At 38.2% G+C, this 18,534-nt stretch overlaps 1 protein-coding gene across 1 annotated transcript; it reads right to left on the reverse strand.

Moving 5' to 3' along the window:
* Positions 1-12,895: 12,895 nt before the first annotated feature.
* cnih4 (cornichon family member 4) lies at positions 12,896-18,226 on the reverse strand. The gene is made up of 5 exons (XM_088624981.1): positions 18,085-18,226; positions 17,106-17,174; positions 16,529-16,641; positions 15,049-15,189; positions 12,896-13,982 (listed from the first exon to the last, which is right to left on the reverse strand). The coding sequence occupies exons 1-5, from the start codon at positions 18,151-18,153 to the stop codon at positions 13,955-13,957; spliced, it is 420 nt and encodes a 139-aa protein (XP_088481107.1). The 5' UTR covers positions 18,154-18,226; the 3' UTR covers positions 12,896-13,954.
* Positions 18,227-18,534: the final 308 nt, after the last annotated feature.

Raw genomic sequence — 18,534 nt, forward strand, 5'->3', positions numbered from 1 at the left:
AAGGACTCCAGGATAGGAGTAATGTGAACACTTGCACTAGACCTGGTCAGGATTCTGGCTGCTGAATTTTGGACATACTGCAGCTTGTTCAGAGTAGATTTAGATACCCCAGCGAGTAGAGCATTGCAGTAGTCAATTAGAGAGAATACAAATATGTTGATCAGCTTTTCAGCCACAGTTAATGACAGCATAGGGCGTAGTCTTGCGATATTTCTAAGGTGAAAAAAAGATGTTTTGACAGTATGCTGTACATGTGGGTCGAATGTTAAGCCAGAATCGAATATAACCCCAAGGTTTTTCAATTTTGATTGAAGCTCAAGTACAGAGCCATCTACAGATAGGGTTACAGGACTGACTTTACGAAGCATGACTTCAGTCTTGTCACAGTTAAGATGAAGGAAGTTTTGAGTCATCCAAATTTTTATGTCAGAGATGCAATTAGATAGAATAGAGACAGCCACATCAGTGTCACGTTTGGTATGGATGTATATTTGAGTATCGTCAGCGTAAAAATGAAAGCTGAGGCCATGTGATCTTTAAAGCTGACCAAGTGGGAACATGTAAATGCTAAAGAGCAAGGGGTCCAGTATTGAGCCCTGGGGGACACCAGACTTGACAAGACCAATTTCAGACCTGTACCCATTGAGAGAGACAAAGTGACAGCGATCAGTGATTTAAGATTTAAACCATTTGAGGGCAGTGTCAGAGACTCCAAACACAGTCTCAAGACGAGAAAGTAAGATGTTATGGTCAGCAGTGTAAGTCTCAAATTATACAAGTGGAATTTAGGAAAACAAGAATGTGAAATTTGTCATCTTTTAATCTATACTGGAATGGGGCTCAAAGGTTCAGGGAGTAGAAGAAAATTATAGCATGACATATCTGGCAAAAACTATATCAGGAGATAGGAAAGGAGATCATATCTTAAGAATTATGATGAATTAATGTCATCATTAACCATCTCTGGCTAAAATAACTCATGTAAATATCAGAAAAGACCTAGGAATGTTTCCATTTTGCTGCTAGCACGCAGTCATGGCACTTTGAAGTCCACACATTCAAAGCTGAAAAAAAGCAAATAGAGAAGAAAAGGAAAAAACAGGAGAAGAAGAAACAAAGAAGGAAGACTTCCTGTTTCTCCAAAGCTATATTGTGGGAGACCTCCATTTTCCAATAAGACCTGATACTGATTAAAGTAGTTTATAATAACCTGAGTGCTATATAGTGTACCTGACTCTGACTATTATTACAAGAGAATGTACTGTTTTTTAAAGAAATTCTTATTTCCTTCTGTCACAAAGTAAAAAAATGGGTGTGAGAGAATCTGGTGTCAAGGACTGTGTTGATCTTAAATGGGCATTGAATGGCTGGTGTCACTGTAAGGGTGGTGCATTTGTATTTCCTTGTTCTTACAGTTCCCATTGATTGAAGGTTCTTGCTCAGACACTTGTTAATTATCACAAGGTCAGAAGTGACATGTGGTATTACGCGGCAGGTCTGACTGGGCCTCAGATTGAGAAAGGGGGCTCTGGAACATAATGCATCATTATGCCTGGCCATTTGGCTATACCCAGTTTCTCAATGAGTGCTGAGCACTTAGCTCTGCCCACCCCCGGGACGTCAAAGGAACACTCTTGTCAAGAGGGCTTCAAAAAGCCCCAAACAGGCGAACTCAGGGAATTCTTTGAGAGGGAAGAAAACGGATAGAGAGTCACAGATTACAGAGTTGGACCCAAGACTGGACACTTCTGTGTAACCAATAGCAATTTTGAAAGAGTTACCGAGTTTATTCCACATGGTGTTTGCAACAAAACACTAAGTGATACTGCTAACCTGTGGTAAAAACGTTGTGTAGTCAATCAAAGAAAAGAGGGACTTTTTGGTCTAAATGCAAATCATTACATCATTACATTACCTGTAAACCCAACATAGCACATTGGCTCCATGAAATTGAAGATCTAACAAAGCTAGTCATATCTGTGTCTTCAGTGGTCAAGGTGTGCCCTCACGCTGTATTCTATACCAAGGACTGACCTGGAACACAAATATAAAACGACTGTGAGCTGATCGTTTCATGTTTGCACATAAGACCCCTGTAAATACAAACATGTTTTTCAAAGAACCTAGATATATGTTCAATTCTGTTCCGCAATATTGCTGCAGTGTGCATTTGTTAGATGGTAGACTCTTGTTTCTCGGATGTGTTATGAACTGTGTAAACTTTGTACATAGTGCCCCTTTAAAAAAAACGTCCTGAAGTCCTGGTTCCTTTTCACGTTGGCGAATATGCTTTGCATAAAAAACAGCAACAATGGTTCAGAAAGTTGCAAATTCAAGTATTTATAAATACGTGGCTCGACAGACATGTCCCTTGATGCCTATGTTTATTTAAGAAGGGGACAATGCGAAACTTTTTACTTCTCCGTATTTTTTAAAAAAGACACCGCTACGAGGGATTAAAGCCTCTTTGGTGTTTGTTAAAGCCTCTTTGTAAGAACATATTGTAGCGCCCTCGGCCGGTGGTGAAGAGGAAGCGCACCTAGGCATTCATGGTACCGCGAAGCAGGCTGGGAGTTGTAGTTGGAGTTGGGGGGGGAGTTTGAGGGTCAGCCTGATGACCAGCAGCTGACCTTGTGTATGTAAATAGTGTTATATTAGTTTTAGTGTCCTGTGTAGCTTTGTAAGTGTATAGTCTTTTGTTAACGAGTAATCACCCTAACCGTGTGTGCGTGTACCGTTGGTCTCCTTATGTGTGTGTAGATCTTTTTTGATTTTTTTGTGGTTTCGATAGTAGAATAAAAGTTACTTTCAACGGCACAAAAGTAGCACTAACGAATGAGACTGGTCCGGTTCCCCTACGACGTTGTAGGGGGCTGAGTGACATCTCACCCAAAAAAGGAAGGCACTATATCTCGGGAAAGAAAGAAGCTGGGAAGTTACTTTCAATGGCACAAACCTGGATAAAGGTAGCACTAACGAATGAGACTGGTCCGGTTCCCCTACGACTTTGTAGGGGGGCTGAGTGACGTCACGACCCCGAAAAAACAAGGCGCTATATCTCGGAAACGAAAGCAGCACAAAAGCTAACAAATGAGGTGGGTTTAATCGTTTGTGCTGTCTGTAGGGGGGCCAACTTCATGGAGCTTAGTTGGCTTTGTGTTTTTCTTTCACCACGCTTGGCATTAAACATGTTAAAACACCTCATCACCTCTGCCAAATAAGCTCTTTCACTCATGAGGTAATTTAGTGCTTCTGTAACAAAGTTACTTGAGTCTGTTGTGGTTAGTGATATATTATGGATATTGATTAAATGTTGATCATTTTTGACCTGTCATGATACACTCGTGTGATTTTAACCACTGTGTAAGTCCTAAATCCTCTCACCAGTGAGACAGCCGATTGGGCATAGGTGTTTAGATGATTTAACCTGTTGAGTGTCAACCATTGTGAAAATAAAGAAACAAAACACAAGAAGGAATCAGTATACACCGCTCATCAAGACAACATTTAATGTGCCAACAGTATGCTAGAGCAACAAATGAGGTGGACTTGCTATCATTGAGCCTAAATACTCTATCTTGATTGATGAGTCAAGGTTTTGTATAGACCATATTGATGAAGTGTGGCGCAGATGTGTATAGAACTCTACTTGCAGCACTTGATGGCAGCCTGACTGCATGGCTCTACATTGATCAAGACCAGGAACCTCGTTCCTGCCTGTTCTCTGGGTTCATCCTGATGTGACAACATTAAAGCAGGACAAAGCATGTCTTCATGAAGCTCATGTAGCAGCTTTCAGGTGAGGTAAGAATGTGACGGCCATGCATTGGATGCGCTAATTGCCAGATTCGACCCCTGTTACAAATTTGATGGCGTGTGGCATCTAGTGCTCAGAGACCATCCTTGTCCATGCTGTATGTCAGGATTGGGACAGCAGCTCACAAAACAGGACCTACAACATGGTGTAAAGCAAGTGCGATAGAAGCTTGTATGGCTTCCACACACTCCTAGCCTGTGATTTTCTAATCAGACCTCTTGTTGATTACAAAAATTAGTAATATATTATATTATTATATACAATAAACAGTATAAGAAATCTCTCATGTCTATTAAATAAAAGGTTGGTGTACCTGCTATAAAAAGGATATTTCCTGATGATAACTTTGTGCATCTATTTCTTACACATATAGAGACTTACAAAAACATACAGACACTACAAATAAACACTACACTAAAAAATACAATTTTCTGTAAAAAACATCTACCCATACATAGTATACCATTGCTAGGAACTAGGTTTACTTCCTTACAATCACCATGAGCCCCTATAATTGCACAATACCCCTTGGTTTTTGCATATAACCCCCAATTGCACTTGCCCATAACCCAAAACTCCTTACATGTGGACTCATTTATTGAGTGTTTGATTAGATGTAGGATAAAGGAATTCCTCATTTTGTTGTGCTGCACATAGGGACTCAGAAACATCTGTTTAAAGGGATCAGCTGGTCATATCCAAAGAGGAGCTCCCAATACTGTCAGGAGAGTGCCAGTCCGGGTCCTGATCATGTAGAACTTTCTCTTGCCCGAGGGCCAGCAGAAATAGACTGTACTGTATGCTTGCTTATACTGTTAATAACATAATAATAAAACATTTGGAAGATATTTGAGGTATTTCCCCCCACAAAACACAAAGCATTACCATAAAGCATGGTGAGAACACAGTTCTTTGGGGTATTCTAACTGGCAAAAAAACTAGCTTTTAGTTTATTTTGAGAAATAGCAACTAACGCCATAATTGCAGATATGGACATAAATAAACAGGGTGACACATTTGGAAATTTGGCTCCAGTTGGCAAAGGTCATCCGAATTTTTGTTTAGAGGTGGTAAATTAATGGGTTTCATTGTGCTGGCTAATTCTGTTGTTCAAGAATGACACCAAAGATTAGGTCTGAAGGAATTCTCAGAACAGTTAACTTGAGTGTTAAACACACAGCATTCGTAATTTAAGGAACAATCTGCCCATTTATTCTGAAGCTGACTAAGAGTGATAGCTTGGAAACATCATTCTAATTATATCTGAAAACCCCTTTGGAACATTCTTTTAAATTCACAAATAAATACCAATGTTTTTTAAAGCATAAATCATAAGTCATCGTCTGTTCACAACAGAATCTATAGAGTACGTTAGATCTAAAAATCCTGCATTTTAGTGTATCTCTTGTGTTTTGGTTTTATGTTGTGCTTTTAATGGCGGTTCTAAAGTACTGCCACTGCATTCATTGAGAAGTTTCATGGTTCAGCTTTCATTGTTTAGAAAAATTAGAAAGAAGAGGCAGTCTACCTCATTATTCACATCTTGTTGTAAGCAACATTAGTGAACTAAGGACTTCAGAAAGGAACTTCTAGAATGCTCCTTGAAACTCATGCTCCTTGAAACATGGACTTTTGGAGATGTTTTTTTTTTTCAGACAAATCATGAGATAACAAGAGTACACATTTTTCTGAATTCTGATTATGGTGGCTCATTTTCTAAATACATCTGACGATCGCTCAGTGCCATCTTAGTCTCTGTTGCTCATTGGCAATAACTGTGCACATGCTTTGCATTTGCTTAAAGCCTTTGGGTGGAGATAAAATGATGCAATGCATTTACACAGAAATATCAGTGCTTATTAAAATCAAAGACATCCCAAAATTGGAAAACAAAATGTTCTCTCTTTATTAGTGTAATGATCTTTCTTAGTTTTTTACAGTATGCTTTGAGCTAAATAACTCATATTGAAGTAATTTAGAAATATTGAAAAACTTCTATTTTGGTTTGAAATGTTTTGTTTGAGTCATCAGAAGGATAAAAACATCATTGACTCATTTAAGTAACTGTAAGTTATTGAAAAGACAGGGACATTGTTTTTTTAAATATTTAAAATACAGACCACAAAATACTTGTCACACTAAACTATTTTTGGTAAGATAATAGAGAAGAATGGAATATTATACATGCTGCAGCCCTTACCAGTAATAAGCAGCTTTCTGATAACAGATGGATGGCAATATGATGCTCACATTTGCAGGTCTGTGTAAAGGTGCTGTTGTTCACATAGTTTTCATTTGCAATGTGTCATAGAGTGAAAAGAATGGTTTGGGCACCAGGTGTAAGGGGCTGCATGGCTGCTAAGTCACATTGATGGGCCAGTAACACCCTAGTGTTGATACAGTTTCATGACTTAACCTCTACATTTGCTACCCTGATTAATATAGATGCTGGGCAATTAACACGCCACTCGGTTAATGTCTGGGGTTGCAAACAGGGGTGGGGTTTGACTGGACCTGTGATCAAGAGTGTGTTACGTTGAGAGCAGCTGATAGTAAGGATTCAACCCTATGCGGATAAAGGGAACTCGAAGAGCTGCTAGCAGAATAAACAGGGAGTTCCAAGGTCGAAGTCCAAACAAACAATAGGTCAAAAAGCCAAAAGGTCTTGGAGCAATTAGTATCCAATTGAGAATCCAGAAATCATGGGCAAAAGTCCTTGGGCCAAAAAGGGAAAACAGAGAGGATCTCATGGAAAACACAATGTGTAGTTCTCATGTTGAAAACCTAATACTGAGCAAGGCAGCAGGGTTTAAACAGGCTGGAGCAGAGGCGTGATGATGGGTCTGATTAACCTACGCCACCCCAGAGTGGATGAGGTTCGTACTATCGGTTTGGGTGCCCTTTGGTGGCGGGATGCTGGTACTGTAACAGAGGGGGACTCTAAGAAAAGACAGGTAGCGATTTAATAATGAATCATTACAGCTGGCCATCTGTGTACAGCCATTTCCTGCACAAGCCCTGGGCAGTCAGACCTGCCTACACCCAAAACATCACAGGAACACTTTCACCCCCGTGGGAGAGTCAAGCGCTTTAGTTAAGAAAGCCAGTGGAGCAGAGCATGGAGGACTTCAGAAAAGAATTACAGCAGGTGGGCCCAGGACAGGAGTCAACTCAGAAACCAGTGACTGGAAGCACAGTAGAAAAGGCCCTGCATTGTCTTCACCCTTTTCTACCCAAACCTGAACTTGGAGAAAAATGGTTTAGAGGGGGCAACACCAGGGACACATTGCTTTGAATGCCGGGACTGGGGAGGATGACTGGGATTTCACTGTGTCTATAAGTAAGCTGTACCATGTGCTGTATAGGAATACTGTATTAATGGGATACTTTTATGTCAAGGGAAGTTTCATTACTGTACGTAAAGGGGATGTGACATATAATAACTGTCTTATTAGTTCTGGGGATCCATCAGTGATTCTAGAAGATGAATAGAACCTGTGATAGGGAGAAAAAAGGTCTCAGCACCCTTTAAAAGTTCTAGGTGGCATTGTCATGCACGAAGCAAGAATAATTCCTAAATTTAGGGGTCAGGTCACCCAATCCATTACATGATGCTTTCTTTTGTGTGAATTACATAAAATGCGAGGGCTATAACTTCATATTTCTGAGATCAATGGCACAATAGCCTATCAACATTAATAAAAACCGCTTACAGTAGTCATTTTGTTGGCAAAAAGTCTTCCTCTTTGAAACAGCAATAAGATAAGAGAATTCTTTTTATGCAAGAATAAGGGAAGAAACAGCACACTAAAAATTTGATCTAGCTACAGTACGTATTAAAAGCAAATATTTTAAAGTTAACAAGCCTGGTCCTAGAGCATCATGGTAGCACAGTGGTTAGAATTTCTGCCTAGTAGCACTGGGGCCCAAAGTTCAATTCCAGACACAGGCTGCTTTCTGTGTAGAATTTATATGTTCTCCCTTTGTTTGTGTGTCTTCCCACAGTCTAAAATATACTATTGAGTTAATTGGCTTCTGGGCCTGTCCTGTCTGTCCTGTGACGGACTGGCATCCTGTCCAGGGAATACCCTGCCTTGTGCCCATTGCTTGTCAAGATAGGCACCTAATATCACTTTATCATTATGCTCCAGCCAATGTCAAACATATCTGCGTGCCCATATTGATGTAAAGATACCAGACTATCCACCAAGCTTCAAACCGTTTCGTCAAATTCTGGGTCACAAGAAAGCCAGAGTCTTTCCTGGCAAGCAAATGTGTGGAGATATTTATGACATTAATAACATATAACAGTGTCAATTTAAGCACTTTTAACCCAGTAGGATCAGTTTCTGCATTAGTTTACTTAATGGAGTTTATAACAAATGTTCGGGAGGGATGACAACAACATCGTTCAATCAGACTCAGCTGTCAGTAATTAGCAATCGCTCCTGACATCCATTCCTCTCTCAAAACACTATAAATATCTACGAGATCCCTATCTCTCTCTCTTGCATGTCTCTTGCATCCCACCTCCACCTCTGCAGCTACCCCTTGGTCACCTTGCATGGGGGTCCTGGTCTCCTTGTCCTATAGCAGGAGGTCAGCCCTCAGCCAAGCGGGTTAAGCCAAAATTTCGCTCCATAATCCTTTCATGACGCTTTAATCTTGGGTGTTGTCATTCCTAGTGAATTAAGACCTGTTATCAGAATTTATTTAATCTTTTCTTTCAGATTGCAGGGTACATGGAACTTGATATATTCCTATGTGTCTAGCGGTGGTCTATTCCACATATTTTCGGGGAAAGTAGGCAATGGTTCCTTGGCTAGCTGAGGAGTAGGCACTGCCTGAAGGTGTTGATCTTTGCTGTGTTTCAATGAGGTATGACCACTGCAGGATTAGCCCAGGCCTGCTTGTGGTTCCGCTTGCTGAAGACATTGTCACCTTGACATAGATTAGGCTGCTGTCTCACCCTATGACGTCATTTTTAGTTGTAGGCTTGTTTTCTCTTTTCGGTTGCTCCTTCGGCCTGATGCAAGGGGATGGTGTGGAGATTAAAGGCATCCTTTTACTGTGTCCTTTTCAGCTCCCAATTCTCTGACTGCGACTTGGGTTTTCCTCAGGTGCTCTGGCCACCTAGACCTGACTAAATTAATCACATGCCATCTGCTGCTGTGTCCATCTGCATGTGTTAGCATCTTTTGCAGCGCTACTCTGGGGGCTCTGTGACAGTGTGTCTGGCAATACAAGAGTTTTTCCTGGTGCGTGCTCTGCTGTTGGCTTAAATCCCATGAGCCACATCAGAAGTCTTTGGCTGAGCAGTTGGACATTATCCAAATCTTTGCTGTTGATGAGAGGGACTAACAGTAAATGGTCTGTCATCAGCTTGAAACCTTCCAGGCAGTAGAGGTATTTCCTCAATTTCTCACAGGCCCAAACACTTGCCAGACATTTCTTTTCTATCTGCACATAGCGGGTTTCGGCCTCTGTGAGCCGGCTGGAGCACAATGCCACTGACTCCCACTCTTCTCCATGGAGTTGAAGTAACACAATCCTCCAATCCCATAGCGGCTGGTGTTTGCTGAGCCGGCTGGGGCTCTGTTGATATTATAGTAGGCGAGAACTCGCGTCGTCATTAACAGTTCTTTGAGGCACTTGAATGGTGCTTGCTGTGCGTGACCCCATGTCCATGCATGTTTGTTCTTCAAGATCTTGAAGAACAGCTGTCTGATTTGGAGAGGTTAGGGACATATTTCCCCAGATGATTCGCCATATCTAAAACTCTTCAGCTCTTGGAGGTTCTCAGGTGGGGATAGCTGCTTGATCGAACTCCACTTTGTCTGGATCTGGCTGCACCCCTGACTGATCAATCAAGTGGTCCAGGAAGTGTAGCTGTCTCTGTAGGACAAAGCACATTTCCTTGTTCAGCTTTAGTCCAGTTGATTTTTGCAGGACCCTCTTGAGACGTACTGTACATCATGCTCTAAAAGGTGCTCCCATTCAAATGGATGTCGTCCATGAACACTGCCACTTCATCCAGACCTTGTAGTGTCTCTGTCTTTTTTCTTTGGAAGATCTCCGGGATGCTCGTTATTTCTAACGGAAGCCTCCAGAAACGATATCTGGCACGTGAGGTAATAAATATGGTCAGCTTACTACTCTCAGGGTGCTGAGGTATCTACCAGAAACCACTTGCAGCATCCAATGAATAGACTATAGTAGCTCTACTCAGCTTTGCTAGGATTTCCTCTGGGGTGGGTAGAATGAATCTTTCCTTCTTGACAGTTCATTTAGTTTTTTCAAGTCAATGCAAATTTTCACATTCCGATTTTTCCAACAGTATAGTAACTTGGATCGGGTATGTCTCCTGTTTTATGGATGGATGCTATGAATTTTCCATTTATTGATATTACTCTTATGTAACTTATGTGAGTTTTGTTAATAGTCTATAAGTAATAACCTTCATTTCCTGTAACACAATTGACAGAATATCTTACCACTGAATCCTAGAGAGGTACAGCTTGTAGTTTCAACATATGCTTCAAAAATTCAACATATTATGATCTCAACTGAGTGAGAAACAGTCATTAGCCATGGCTACCATTTCAGTTTCAGCAGCAGATACCCCCAATGTTCTCTTCCTATTCTATAGGGGGGAAATTAAATCATTAATATTAACCACTTCTTCCTTCATACTGTATATACATTCCTGATTTTATGATGGCACTGCATTATCATGAATATCTGAATATATGCTCTTTGTGATGTATTACTGCAGTATACTTCCATCTCTTCCATCTTTCCTGTCTTTCTACATATTCTCTAATTCTGTATTCTTCACCAATTGTTTGGCTTTTTCTTTAGTCTTACTATCTTTTGGTGTTCTATCCATTTCCCTCGCAGTCCTTCTTTGGATTCTTCTCTTTCACTCTAGATATGACATTTCGGAATTTCCCAACAGATCATTGTCACCGGGCAGGAAATGGCCAATAATGACACATAATGCAAATATATATTATTTATGAGGAATATCATATTTAAGATGTGATGTATGGCTAGATATGAAATTTCAAATGACTTTTTAAAAAGTTTAATAAAAGATGTATATTTCTGTCAGCTGTGAATTGTGTATTAAAGGACTTAATCAATGTTGCTGACATTGCTAAGCCGGTTTCTGGCAGCATTCTGAATTTAATCAAACCTTATTATTATCCTTCCATATTCACAAAGTCACATATTTCTGACAGGGATGGTGGTCAAGCCAGCCTATACTGCAGGGCGCTGACACTGCAACAATTTAAAGACTATTTATCCAAGTTATCATGTCTTTAGAAGGTAAAAACCCACATGAGAACAAGCAAACTCCACACAAAAGGTAGCTCAGTCAGGAATCACACCCGTTTCCCAGAAATTGAGAGGCGGCTGTGTTAATAACCACCCCAACCAAGCTACACAGCTTTATTAATACTAAATTATTTAATATTTTTATTTAAAATACATTTTAAGAAAATAGGTCAAGTATTTTTTCAGGTCCTAAACTGATTTCTAAATTCTAGGTCAATAAAACCTCTGCTTTTGAATTGCTGATGCTTGGGTTTTGCACACACTTAGCAATACTTAGTTTATTTAAGCATTTATGAAGTATGAAGTAACAAATCAATCCCAATCAAAATCTATTTGAATGGAGGCTCGTAACATTTTGGCCAATGAGAATGTTTGTTGATTGATGGGTTTTTCTAAACAAATATTACAACTTAATCAAAACCATGTACCATTTTATCAGTTTTTATCTTTGTTTATATTGTAGACAACCACAGTATGTTAACCTGTGTTGTTACTGTTTCAGACATCTAGTGGAGCTTTTACCAAAAATGTTTAGAAACAGGGAGTATTAAATATCACATCGTTCCGCTACAGTAGTGTCAGTCTCAACACTATATTGTTTTCTCAAACTAGTGTACAATTACTATTTACAATCCTTAGGACTTATCCTGATCCTGAAAACTAGAAATATTTGTCTTTTTTCAACTCATTCCCAATTACCATCCACTTTACACTTGCCTTCATAAAAGTAAATAGATTGTGGTTACTATTAACTGCACTTCCTGAAACGTTATCTTGCAAAGATGAAAGTCTAAAGAACACGCATTTCTTTCCTCACACCCTTACAGGCAATGATCTTGGGCCACGTCATCTTATTTTAGCTGAAGAAGCCTAGTAATATCACATATACAGGATTGTAAAAGCAGACTGTTTTCTGTTGCACATTTTAATTAGGTGAAGGAGGAAAGGTCAGAACCTAATACAAACATTACATACAGTTAGCATCTTAGTGGAGCTCAGAAAGAACATTATCTACTAATTGACAAAATTGGACTATATTGCCATTTATATGTGCACACCTAGATTGGGGTCACAATTCATTTTATACACACACTGGCAGAAATATTGTAACACCTCACCAAATAAAACTGAGCTGCTCAACTTAAAGATTAAATTATATGACAGACTTTGAAATATGGGCAGCTCAATCTCATTGCTCTGCAAATAGAATTGTCTGTATTTGTTTGTGACTTGGGTATTATTTTTATGTTCTACCAGAACGCAGAATGCAAACAGGACTGAGATCAGGGGATTATTCTGAACATGGAAAACAATGAAAGTATAATGAAAGTCATATCCCTCATACCACCCACATGCCTGCCACAAGAATATTATTTTTGGATGAAGGTTCTTAATATTTTCACTAAAACATATATATTACATTACTTAATTTTGGGATTAAGACCATAATATTAATATCCAATATATTCCAGATGAAAAAAACAGTTCTAAATCTGCCACGTAGACCTTTTAATGTAGAAAATACTCGGATTACTCGTTGAAAAGTTCTTAACATCCATCCTTATAAATTTGTATTACAAAATATAAACAGCAACCACACAAATAAAAAAAAAAAAACAAATGTAGTATAAAATATTTTTTTCTTGTAAACAATTTTCTTCACACCATTTTTCAAACAATGTTTTGCAAAAACAACATTTCAATTTTCTAAACAAAATGGTACCAATAAACACTAAAAACTTTAAAACCTTTTATTTGGAGAAAGTCAAAATGTATATTTGCATGTCTCAAAAGCTTTTAAAAAATAAAAGATCAACTCTACAAAGTCTGAATATTTTATAAATCTTTGTACAACGAACACTGCAGCTTTCAAATCAACATTTGCTGAATACAAACATGGCATAAGTAAATCTGATTGTTGTTTGAAAAGAGAAGTGCTACAGTACTGCACCACCTCCTCGTAGGCATATGAACAAATGTACAATATGTGCATCTCCTCTCTGGTGTGTGATTCATGAAATTCAGCTTTTCTTTATGAGTTTTATTAGTTTTTTTGAGTCTCCTTTTCAGGTACAGCTCTTCTGCGGTCTGTGATTTGTGTTCTTCGGCTCAGATGACTAAACCTCATCAATGTAAACTCATGGGAAAACACTCAGCATGTAGTCAGCAAGGGGTGGAAGCAGCCCCAAACCACAAGGCTCACAGAGTCTTAAGGCCCTTATTCAGATTGGCTTCTGACCCAGTTACTTAACTGGACAAATTGAGCTCCAGAGTGGTTGGATCGTAAGGTAACGGTGGTTTAAAGAAACATAGCTTGTTTACTGGACAAAACATTGCTGACGGGGGATACGTCATGGTTGATCACTGGAAAAATAGCACGTATGTACCAACTAGGGAAGTCCTTCTTTTTGAGAACATGACCAAAGTTATGCATGTAATAGGTTACTTAGGGCTGTTGTATACACACTGCTCTGAAAGAATAAACTCCACAATCATGCAGCAAGTAGTAGTTTAACCACATTAGGCACAATAAAGTTTTTTTTATTACTGCAGAGTCCAGTTTTCACTTTAGCTCTGTCGTGACCACAAAACAAAGCTGTGTTTCTTATGCAAAAAGCTCCACACACAAATGGATTATTCAAATTCAATTTCTAATGACTTTGCAGGGATATTTTATTCTTGCATGGCAGTGTATGTAAAAACATAATGAAAAAAGAGAACCGTTGAGATTGATTGCAGCTCAACAGAGCAGACGACTTATGATTTGGCAGCTGGAGTTGAAAGGTGAATTGGGCGTCAGTCATTTATTAATGCCAGGATCATACTGTGGAAAACAGGAGCTAGGTTAGTGAATGCAGGATAAAATGCTAGATAATACTGGCAGCATATTAAACTCGATATTAATAAAATTAATAGAGACCATGTACCAGTGCACCATTAAGAAGGGGTCAATATGAGACCCGAAGAATTGACATTTAAAAGACATAACTAAGAAATGAAAATTCTGGTGTAAGAAAACACTAGAATTTGTCAAACAAAATATTATAAAATGAATAAGTCTTCAAAACGTACCTTAATCATTTACCTTCAAGTTTCAGAAAAGTGCTTCACATTTGGACTTGAGGAAAAAATAACTTATACCAAAGAAATCATTCAAGGAACAGGAAAGCAGAGTACTTAACTCAGCTTTCAATTCTACTTAAGTTTAATTACAATAAAGAAAATAGTTAAAAAACCGTACCAAAAAATTACACTAAAATTCAAAGGGCAGGGAAGTCATATCTTGTTTCAAGCACTCATAAATAAGAATCCATGGCTGAAATTAATTTCTTTCTAGTTTTCCCAAAAACCTACATATTAAAGTTTTACTTATTCCTGCTACTATTTTTCAGTTCTATGCATCTTGTACAATTCCACCATTTCTCACTTCCTGGTGATTTGGCATTAATCTGAAAGGATTTCATGTTTAAAATAAATGCAAGCCAAGATGCATTTAGTTTAATAAGTATCATTAATTCACTACTTTAAAAGATACAAGGGTGTTGGAAACTATTTTTATACTATCCAGCATGTAATTTGAACTTGGATTTTTGAATAATCTATCAACTCCATCTACACAGAAATCCCTTTACTTGTTTCAATCTTTCCTCACGTTCCAGCACTATGAAAACTTGACAGCACTTCAAGTACAAACTATTTCTTCTAAATTATGTTATTTCGCGCTTCGCAGAATGTTGAATAGCAAGTAGCGGGGGAAAAAAACAAGGCAATTCAAATCTCAGTAATAGACAAAAAGGCATCAAATGACTTGGGCAGTACTAATCCTGCCAGTATCAGTTTAATGCTGCATGTAAAATACACAAAAAAAGATGCATGGAGAAAGCCCTCACCTGTAGAGGTAAATGAAGAAACACAGCAGGTGAAAGCCAAGTTTGATCATGGCCTCTTTCATATGGGATTTCAGCAGCCCTCGATTGTGAATCTCTGTAGGGTCAAACACTCCCATATTACCCATTGGGACCTTCAAAAATCTGAAGAAAAGAAGGGAAAACCAACACTCATTCCCTATGAAGTGAGTCCCTCTACTAGAGTACTTTGTGATCTTTTTGGATGAAAACAGCATAAAAATGACATTAATTATGATCTCTGTGCACTAAGAGGGCAAAAATACTTTGACTATCACAATACTTACTGCCTAAATTAAACAATATAAGTATTTTTCTTAACCAAGTGCATTCTGCAATCCATTTCTGGAAAACACTACAAAACCGGCCTACCAGTAATAATTTTGAGATTTCTGACAAAATATATCTTTGAATTGCCTATCTTTTAGAAACAAAAAGTATACATTGTAAAATGTGATTTTTATGCTAAAACCTTAATGAGCCTTATTTGTTTTTAGCTGTTTTATGATAGCATGAACAATCATTAGTTCTGTCTTAGATTTAACATGGGTTATTTCCCTTGACACAAAGGATGACACACTGCTGTTTTCAAGATTTTACAAAGGTCTACACAACACGTCAAAGTTGTAGCAATTTTAAGCATCATTTCATTTCCATCACCTGCAAAAAGATTATGAAGAGCGGAGGTAGGTGATGAGTCACAGATAAATGTTTTTCAGGATGACATTTCTACTTTAATAACTTAAAAAATCCAACACTAAACTCAAGATTTTGCCAACAGTTTTGTTTTTATATTGCTGCATGGAATTCTGTCGGACATCCAGGCCCAGAATACAGCTGTAAGTGTGTTTCCTGTCCAATTGCATACACTTAAGAAAACAAGCAGGAGATAACCTAAAACTCTCAACTAAAGTTCAAGCTGTGCAGTGATCTTGTGATGTTTATTTAAATTTGTGTAGTATTTGTTTTTTGCTTAAAAAAAGCAACAAGAGACATAGGGGATCATAAGACTTATCAAGTGCTATGAAACGCTCAAGAGCATGATGCATAAAAATGTGGAAGCACAGTGGTCAGGACCGAAAGTGCTCCAGAATCCCTGCATTTTACTGGAGCTAACACTGATTTTTTTTTCAAATGGTTAACCTATTTACATTACCATAACGTCAAGACCTCAGAGGGAAAAGGATCAACTCTCACAGAGTAACGGTTAACCCAGCTTTCAGAAATAATGGCCTGTACTGGTCACAACTGTGTTGGGTACCAAAACATGAGAAATATATACTTATATTAAGCAAGCTTTTCTATCCAAAATAAACATGACTAGCTTAAAGAGGCCAGTAAGAATAAAAGGGCTCCCACTGATCCATAAGAAAAGACATGAACGTGATTGGCTTAAAGTAACTAGAACTAGAATTTTGCCTAACACCAGGGATAGAGGCTTAACAGAAGAGATGTAGAAACTCACCTGTAGACGTTCCAGGATGCAACAGGCAGGTTGAGAAGGAAGATGAACCAATGCAATGAAACAAGCATCAGAACTGTGGCTATCGCCTGACCAACCAATTCTGGCACAATCCACTACAAGACAAACAATACAGCTCATCTTACAATTCTCTTATTCGATGGCTTCTCGTCATAGAAAATTGTACCCAATAAATCAATGTGTCATGTTTTTATTAATAAACCTTCCTGCATACTCAGTAATTAACTTACTGGCTCATTCCTTCACTTTTTGAACTTCCAGAGTAGTCATCAGGGTGGTAATCAGGTATTTAGTATCTTGATTGGAAACCAACTTTTTGGTTTCTTTGAGGTGGTGTAATAAGCAAATCAGAATAATGTAATAAACATGTCTTGCCATGTAACAGTAAGGTGTAAATCACATTTATTTTAGCAGAGGCTGAATAGCAGGAGAAATCCTTACACCGCGTTTAAGTTTTAGTGCATACTGTATGTACACCAGACATTTCTCAACATTCAGAGCTGAAAAAACAGGTAAACACACACAAACCTGGTAACATTTTGAAACAAAAACAACTTACTTTGTTTAATTTGGAACAGCAAGCTCTTGCATTAATGTAATCACATTCTAGATCAGAAAGAGTAATTATCTGCAATACAAATTAAGGAAACGTGCTGAAACAAGAAATTTGTCTTAGACCTCTCTCAGGCAGTTTCCTTCTTTCAGACACAGCAGCTGTAAACTCTTCTGTAATAAATCTAAATAAGATGTCAAGCACATAGGTGGTTAGGTACATCCTGTGCAATCACGCCAGAAGAAGCATCTTTCAGTACACATTCTATTTTTCATTAATAGTAGCAATGCTGAATGTAACATTTGGTCAACACTAAAATAAGATGCAAAGCTTAACATAGAACACAGAAACCAAGCCTCTTTTACAATTACTTTAAAATTCGATCTTCAGTATTAATTTACTATAAATTATATTATTTTGTAACGCAATGCCCCTATAAGTTTTTCTCTTTGTATTCAAACTACGCTAAAAAACACATGGTAATACTGGTATTTCTGTAGACACTGCAAAAGCTGACTATTCAGCCTGAATATCAAGAACAGTAAATAGTAAAAAATAAAGAGAGATTTCAGCAAACAATTGTAATTACAGAGGACGGCTGAAATGAACAGTGCCTGGTTGGCTAGTACTAGTCCTAAAAACCGAAGGCATGTCAAATGTAATTAGAAAACCTACAGAAAAGCACCATTTCGTTCTGCACAATCACAGTTGTTTAACAGAAAACAACCTAATCTGTATATCACCAGCAATACTAAATCAAGTTAATTCAGCCAGGTTTAACAGGTTAAACAACTATCCAGTATAAATTTATCAAAAACTTATGTAATAAACTGTGAAGTGTATTCTGAACAATATCGTTCTACAGACCAGTACCGCGAAACTACCCACCACAATTTATAAACTGTGGGCAATCAAAGACCCCTTACAGTAACGCCAAAATGATTTGCTACAAACAAAGCTTTCAACTCTTTAAATTAAAGGATACAAAGTAAACTGACAGAAAAATTAAAGCACAACAATCGATTAAAGACAGAATGAACACTGCAGCCTCCATCTTCAACTTCCTACTTTTTTGTCACTTCCGCTGAAAGCTGTCTACATCCCTAGCGCCTTTTTTTTTAAAAAAAGAAAATGCTTATAGGACCTATCGCCATCTTGTGGTAGTAGTAAATTATTCCTTGAATCCGTTTACGTTTATAACATGCTGTGTATCAAGACTACGTAACTCCAGTCCATGAGCACACTATTTCTTTTTCCAAATTTTTATGGTTTAATTGAACTAAGTAAATGGATTAGGCGTTACATCGGCTGTGGTTTTCAGGACTTAATCAGGTGTTAATTTGAAAGGCACAAGACACATCTACAGTAAAACCTACAGGACTCTGGCTATCCCTCTATAAATTGGCTTCATTACTCTGCTCTCCTCCCCACTGAT

Source organism: Lepisosteus platostomus, chromosome 3 (genome assembly GCF_059453375.1).
Source record: "Lepisosteus platostomus isolate fLepPlt1 chromosome 3, fLepPlt1.hap1, whole genome shotgun sequence".
In the NCBI taxonomy this organism is placed as follows: domain Eukaryota; kingdom Metazoa; phylum Chordata; class Actinopteri; order Semionotiformes; family Lepisosteidae; genus Lepisosteus; species Lepisosteus platostomus.

What these genes read in the sequence shown, in the direction of transcription:
- cnih4 (XM_088624981.1), bottom strand. Translation starts at nt 18,153, where the DNA reads ATGGAGGCTGCAGTGTTCATTCTGTCTTTAATCGATTGTTGTGCTTTA. An exon ending in GCATCCTGGAACGTCTACAG is followed by an intron (nt 15,190 to 16,528) that starts GTGAGTTTCTAC and finishes TCTTTTCTTCAG; the next exon opens with ATTTTTGAAGGTCCCAATGG. An exon ending in TTCTTCATTTACCTCTACAG is followed by an intron (nt 13,983 to 15,048) that starts GTGAGGGCTTTC and finishes TGTTTTCCACAG; the next exon opens with TATGATCCTGGCATTAATAA.